The following is a 7,103-nucleotide window of genomic DNA, read 5'->3' as shown; positions in this document are numbered from 1 at the left end:
TGCCCCCCCCCCCCCCCCCCCCCCCCCCGCTTATAATCTACAAAAACTTTACTGATAGGCTTACCCCTTAGCTTTACTTTCTATATTCAATATATGGAGTCGTATAAATCCTGAGACAGGAATTTCTTTTGTCATATTCATAGATATACTTCATTGTTTATAGTGCCGTAATTGCAGGATACAATGATTCCAAGTTTCATGATCAACTGCAGAACTATTTGTAAATGCTTGGTCTCATTTGGAACACACTGACCTACAGTTTCTCTGATTGTAAGCTATAAAGTGTAAGTCCTCCTCTCCTCTTTGAGATTTGACATTGAGAATACCCAATGAAAAGCAAGCTTTGATATCTGAGGTCTAACCGATCAGCTTTGGGATTGTTGTGTAATTGATTATTTGGTGTAAGATTTTGATATTGGTAGTATTTGTCCATCAGCTTGTCGTTTGAGTCTTGATGTCATGTTAAGATAGTAATACTGTGCATTTGGAAAAGATTGCAATTTTTCAAATATTTGTCAAGAGCAAGATTGTAAACATGTTCTAGCAAACAATGTGAATGGTGCTAGAGAACATATTACATTGTTTTAGTTATTTGGATACGTGTAGTCAATTCATTAGTCGGTTGACGAACGGATATTTGACACACAAGTTGCCGAAAGAAGCAGAAACCATTAACTTCAATGATTTTAGTGCTATTTTTTGTTTCCTCGAGAGACTGATCAAAGTAAATGATATTTCTTATCTATCACAGCCTCAACTTGGAATTGCCTTTGCCCCTGCCATTGTGTATTTCATGTCCAATTCATAATAATATTTAGATTTCAATTAACTCATATATAAAATTCAATTTAAGCAATTAAATTTGTCAAAATACTAACAAATTATAGTTATGCATGCAACTCGATTTAGTGTTGAGTCGCCCCATGCAAAATAAACAATCACTTGGCTTCTAGTTAGCTCGATCAAATTGAATTGTTGTAAACAAAGCCAACTAATATACCAATTAGTTATGTTCGGCTTAATTCAATCTTCACAATCTCGAAATTGTTCCATCATCCAATTTAATTAAATACCACTTGGAACGTTGTCTATTGCATCTTGATCACGATCTAGTGCTTCAATTGGATAAGGGAACTCGAACATCCCCATTTATTTCAACTTACAAAGGTCCATAGCCTGAACCTCTCCTCAAATTGGTAAGTCAAAAGGGCTCATTGAGGTTTGCATTGGGAAATTTGAAATGATTATTTTGAACCTTAACGACTTTCACTTTTTAGTGTTTAGGTCCGTTTGGTACTCATTTTTTTCAAAATGTATTTTTTTCTCTCTTCTTTTCAACTACACATTATTTATTAAAATAATATTACACGTAAATAAAAAAAAATTCTTTATTTTTCAACTACACATTTTCCATCAATCTACTATTCAAAAATACATTTTTAAATAAAAATGTCTCCCAAATACCCTCTTAAACTTAAAGTATATTTTAATATAATAAAGTTGAAATAGTCCATTTACTGAAAATAAAAGTTTGGTTACTACCCAACTGAGTGAAAATTATTTAGCCCTGTTTGACGATTATTATTTGAATTTTTTTTTTTTGACATGTTCATTTTCAATCAAATATTCATATAATAAAATATTTTGTATATAAATTTAAAATTTTTCTTTACTTTTTATTAACAAAATTTCTTAAAAATTATTCAAAACATTATTTTCCAAATAGTTGTAAAACGGGCTCTAATTAGCCACTGGTCCGGCTAATTGCCGAATTTCATCTTCCTCTGTATCCCCGATACGCGCCCCCTTCCTCTTTTCAGTGTGATTACTGGCATTTTGAATTTCAAAAGATAGTTTCACATTTTGAATTTCAAAAATGTTGCCGTTACCAAACGAGTGAAGAACCCCACAACGGCTATAAATAATTAAATATACTCACATCCCAACTGAAAACAATATTTTCTTGTAATCTTGATCGATTTTTCACACAGAAAGGGAAAGAAAGAGGAGAGAAAAAAATGGAGAAACCCAAATCTGCAATGGACGCATTTGAAAAATTGGAGAAAGTGGGAGAGGGGACTTACGGTAAAGTTTACAGAGCCAAGGAAAAGGCTACTGGGAAGATTGTGGCCCTCAAGAAAACTCGTCTTCATGAAGACGAAGAAGGCGTGCCCCCCACCACTCTTCGCGAGGTTTCCTTATTGCGAATGCTCTCAAGAGACCCTCATGTCGTCAAGTATAGATTTCATTTGCTAAACTCTGTTTCTTTCAATTTATTTAAGTTCTTGATTTAATAATTTATTGGATTTTATTTCGGTTTCTCTATGTTTCCGAAATGATTTTCTAGCCGTGTTAATCGATTTATTTAAGTTCTGGGTTAAATAATTAATTCGATTTTACTGAACAACGAGAGATCGTTATTGGGTTTTCTTGAAATTTATTATTTATTTCCATGTGTTGATTTTCTAGGGTTTTACGAGTTTTTGTAATGAATGATTTTTCGATTTTAATTTTTTTATGATTCTAACCGTTCTGGGGTATCTTCTTATCATGCGTTCTTGAGGCTCTGATTTGTTTTCTTCTGATATTTTTATTGGCTTTCTCCATTTTTGTCTTCGTTTAGATTTTGTTAAGATTTGAAAAGGATATATTTCTTGTTTGGTGCTAAAGAAATCTGTCTTAATTTTTGGATTAGGATCTCTTGATTCTGCTAATTGGTTCTTGTGTTATATACATTTCATTTTTTGCTACGTGTAGTTTCTTTGATTAATTAAGCTTAGTTTTGATTTAAGTTTTCAATAATGAACTATGCTGAGAGCTTGATTGGAAAAGCTTAAAAGCCAATTAAAATCAATTTTTTGACCGTTATTTTACTATTTCAGTCGTCATTTTTAAATTATTCTATAACGGTCAAAAAAATCAATTATCAAAATCCCTATCTAACAAGCACTTAGAGTTTTTAGGCGTTCTGTGTGGCTTCTTGTTGGATTGTTTTATAGTGATATCTGTAGCCCTATTTGAATTTATAGTTCTTTTCTTGAATTGATCTCTTTCAACTACAATGCTGCAGGTTGTTGGATGTGAAACAAGGGCAGAACAAAGAAGGCAAAACAGTTCTCTATTTGGTGTTCGAGTATATGGACACCGACCTGAAGAAATACATTCGCAGCTTCCGTCATGTGGGGGGTAGCATGCCAACTACAGCTGTCAAGGTATAAATGGCTTGTTTTGTTTGGTTAAATTTGAAAATTTATCGATTCTGCGTCTTAAATTTTTTGTTTTCACAATGCAGAGCTTGATGTATCAGCTTTGCAAAGGCGTTGCGTTCTGCCATGGTCACGGAGTGTTGCACAGGTAAATCTCGTGTTTTTATTCTCTTCTTTATATCCTCCACCTTGTAGCTAAATCTGTTTCTTGATTTCGTGATGATTCAGGGATCTTAAGCCTCACAATCTTCTGATGGATCGTAAGACAATGATGCTTAAAATAGCAGATCTTGGACTAGCCAGAGCATTTACAGTGCCAATCAAAAAGTATACTCACGAGGTACCCCACATTTTTTTTATTTTGTCTTCTGCAATTAAGTCGTTAGCAATTATCAAGCAGTCGAGTTAACGGTTGACAATGATGTATCTTGTTTTACCAGATATTGACGCTTTGGTACCGAGCTCCAGAGGTTCTTTTGGGAGCTACACATTACTCGACTGCAGTCGACATGTGGTCTGTCGGCTGTATATTTGGTGAGTTTCTTAACGATCTCCATTCTTATTATTATGCCTATGTCTGGGAGGGATTCGCACCAAGATTTTAAGTGGATTTATGACCGTTGGCAATGCACATGGCCCCGTTGCTGCCCTTTTTTTACCGTCATTATCTTTAAATTATCACAAAAAGTCTATATTAACCGTTTTCTTTCTTTGAATTACTTATTATATCCCTTGGCCGTCATCATTTTTGACAATTCTTAAAGGGCATCTAATTAGGCGATAATTTATTGAAAAGACACTAAAAAAGGGGCTACAATGTGACCCATGCCAGTGGTAAAAATATCAGTTAACATCTTGTAAAAATCCCTCGCCAAATAGGGGCTATCTATAATTCTCTTTGATCTTTAACCATTAATCTCAGAGTTATACCAGTATTCTAATTATATACAGTTTTGAATTTTAATTTCAGCTGAACTAGTTACGACGCAAGCTCTCTTCCCGGGAGATTCTGAGCTGCAACAGCTGCTGCACATTTTCAGATTGTTGGGGACCCCAAATGAAGAAGTTTGGCCTGGAGTGAGCAAGTTAGTAAACTGGCACGAATACCCTCAATGGAACCGTCGGCCACTTTCATCGGCAGTTCCTGGTCTGGATGAAGATGGGCTAGATCTGTTATGTGTAAGTTTTTTGCATACAATTTGGTGACTTGCTTAGAGAAAAATGCACTAATTTTTCAATTTTTACAGGAAATGTTGCAATATGAACCATCAAAACGGATTTCCGCCAAGAAAGCTATGGAACATCGTTACTTTGACGGTCTTGACAAGTCTTATCTCTAAAGAAATTAATCCAGAAGTACAATCACTGGTCCCTGGATTGGGAATTTTCTTGAGATTGTCTAACTGCTTCCCTCAAGCATTTGTTAATCATGTTTTCAGGCACATGTTTGAACTTCTTGTTTGCTACTTTGATTGACCATTTAAACTTGACTAGATGTAGAAGGCACATTACTATCTTTGTATGCTTTCAAAAACTGTTCTTTCTTGTTATTGTCATTTGCCGTTATTGTTCCTTTTCTTCCTTTTTATTTTACTTAAACATGTCGATACATAGATTGCGTGTTTGGTCTTGCTTAAAAAGGGGAAATAAGTGCTTATTTCTGATCCTTTTTTTTTTAATTTTTCTAATAAACTTTGGGCGGCGGCTTTGAAGGACATTTGAGAAGTCTTTCTAAGGTTCAAAAGTTGTTTATGGACTCGTTTTATTAGTTTTATTAAAAGTATAAAGGTAAGAAAAGTTTTTAGAAAAAATTGGTTTAATGTGACCTTTTTTAAAAAACTAGGAAGACCTTTTAGAGAAAATTGATCCAACATTATTTTCAAATTTTAAAAATTAGTTTAAGGCCCCGTTTGATTGCACGAAATTTTCCATGGAACTTGGAATTTGAATTCCAACTTCCACTTTTGGCCTGTTTGATTGACAAAATTTTCCAGGGAATTGATTTTCCATGAATTTCTAGGTACAACACCTTAAAGCGTGATTTTCCACCTTTTTTTATTTTTAATTTTTTTGCTTTCTTTATTTTTTCTTAATTGTTGGCAATGGGAACAAATTTTAGGAATAATTGTAAAAGAGGATATCCCTGAAATTGACAATTTCCACGTAAAACAAAGTCAAACGAACATCAAAAAATACTTTTACTTCAACATTTTCCACGTGAAAAATTTATACAATCAAACACAATAATTTACAATTTCCATGAAAACAATTTCTAGGTAATTCAATTCCTTGGAATTCATTTTCTTTCCATGTAATTTTCCTACTTGTAATCAAACGCACCCTAAACGTTTTTAAGGTAAAAAGCACGTGGATCATTATTTTTATCTTATTTTTTTAACCATACATTTAAAAAAAAAAAATCACTTTTCATATGATATAATATATTTTATAGTTTAACAGCACATTTAAAAAAAAAAAAATCACTTTTAAGCCATACTAATAATATTGATCATTTAATGTTAGCACTGTTAGACTTGAAGTTCCATTTTAATATGTCAATCTTGTTTGAGCATATCAATCTTGAAAATTGAATGCTCTTTTTTTTTTTTTTTAATTCTTAATTGGATTGAATGACTAATACAAATTTAGGGTTCTATCTTATAAGATCAACCTTGTTAAAAGGAGGAATCCAAACCCTTTTTTTTTTAAATCTCAATTGTCTTTTTTTTTTTTTAATCCAAACCCTTATATATCGAGTATCTCTTTTGAGTTTAATAGACTTTGTTAATATATAAAAGAAGTGGTTCCATTTTAAAAGGTCTAATCCAAATCCTTATAAATTGATATATATTTTCAACTTTATTAGACATGGAATTTTATCCTTAACTAGCACAAGATAATTTCAAAATGAACTTCCAAAATCAAAATTCATTTCATAAAAACAAAACTGGAGAGAGAAATTAATTGATATATATTTTCAACTTTATTATATGCATAGTTTGATTTCCAAGGTTGTTAAAAATCTTGTCTTTCGCTTTGCAATCCAACCAACTGATAAAAGATAAAAAGGATAATGGGCCTCTTTGATAATAATTATGAGAATTGATTTTTTGACTTTTACAGTATGTTTGGGAGTGATTTTTTGGTCAAAAAAATTGATTTTTTGACCTTTATTTTACTATTTCAGCCGTCATGTTTGACTTCTTCTCTCACATGTGGATTTCACTTTTCCTCTAATGGTAAAAAAACCAATTATCAAAATCACTCCCAAACAGGCTCTTAGAGAGAAAAGGATCCCATTTGTGAATGAAAAAGTGAGAAATAATAACTGATCATATTAAGTAACGATAAAAAAATTGATTTTTTCGGTGAAAAATCAGAACCAAACTGGGGATATCTAAAAAAAATAAATATCTAAAAGCATAAAATATTAATTAATTTTCATCACTCCATTTCAATTATTTTATACTCTTCGAACCGTTGCACGATACGAGTTAATCTCACTAATTCATAGGAAATTTATTCGAATCCAAAAACCGCCTTGACTAATTCCAACTTAAAACAATAGATTACATAAATAAAATGAAACCCAACTACTTTAAAAAATATATTAATTATAAATATTTATTCTAAAATCTAAAAATAAGCATGTAAAACCAACCCAGTCATAATTACAAGAGGCGAGCGAATCGATTTGCTTGTATTCTGATCTGAACCGATCATCTTCTAAAGTAAAAGTCATGCCAAACGAACCTTAAAACTATTGACCTTTTACATTTTGCTCTTGTTTGGATTTGTTAAAAATTATATTTTTAGTAGATTTTGATAAAATTTGATAAAATATATAGTTTAATTTCATACAATATGCGATTTAAATTAATTGTTGACTTTAACTTA

At 32.0% G+C, this 7,103-nt stretch overlaps 2 protein-coding genes across 3 annotated transcripts in view; both read left to right on the top strand.

Moving 5' to 3' along the window:
• The window catches only part of LOC111393254 (pentatricopeptide repeat-containing protein At1g25360), a 5,613-nt gene extending 4,918 nt beyond the window's left edge, over positions 1-695 (top strand). For both annotated transcript variants that reach the window (XM_023018697.1, XM_023018694.1), the window contains exon 4: positions 178-695. The gene's annotated coding sequence lies outside the window, so the exon portion shown is untranslated. The remainder of the gene's footprint in view (positions 1-177) is intronic.
• A 1,163-nt stretch (positions 696-1,858) lies between these two features.
• LOC111393253 (cell division control protein 2 homolog D-like) lies at positions 1,859-4,783 on the top strand. The gene is made up of 7 exons (XM_023018693.1): positions 1,859-2,236; positions 3,071-3,212; positions 3,293-3,354; positions 3,435-3,546; positions 3,647-3,740; positions 4,177-4,385; positions 4,454-4,783. Exons 1-7 carry the CDS (start codon positions 2,019-2,021, stop codon positions 4,544-4,546), a joined length of 930 nt encoding a protein of 309 aa, XP_022874461.1. The 5' UTR covers positions 1,859-2,018; the 3' UTR covers positions 4,547-4,783.
• Positions 4,784-7,103: the final 2,320 nt, after the last annotated feature.

The sequence above is a fragment of the Olea europaea genome, chromosome 4 (assembly GCF_002742605.1).
Source record: "Olea europaea var. sylvestris chromosome 4, O_europaea_v1, whole genome shotgun sequence".
Lineage (NCBI taxonomy): Eukaryota > Viridiplantae > Streptophyta > Magnoliopsida > Lamiales > Oleaceae > Olea > Olea europaea.
The sequence above is the reverse complement of the archived record's forward strand: the minus strand, read 5'-3'. Positions and strand labels throughout refer to the sequence as shown.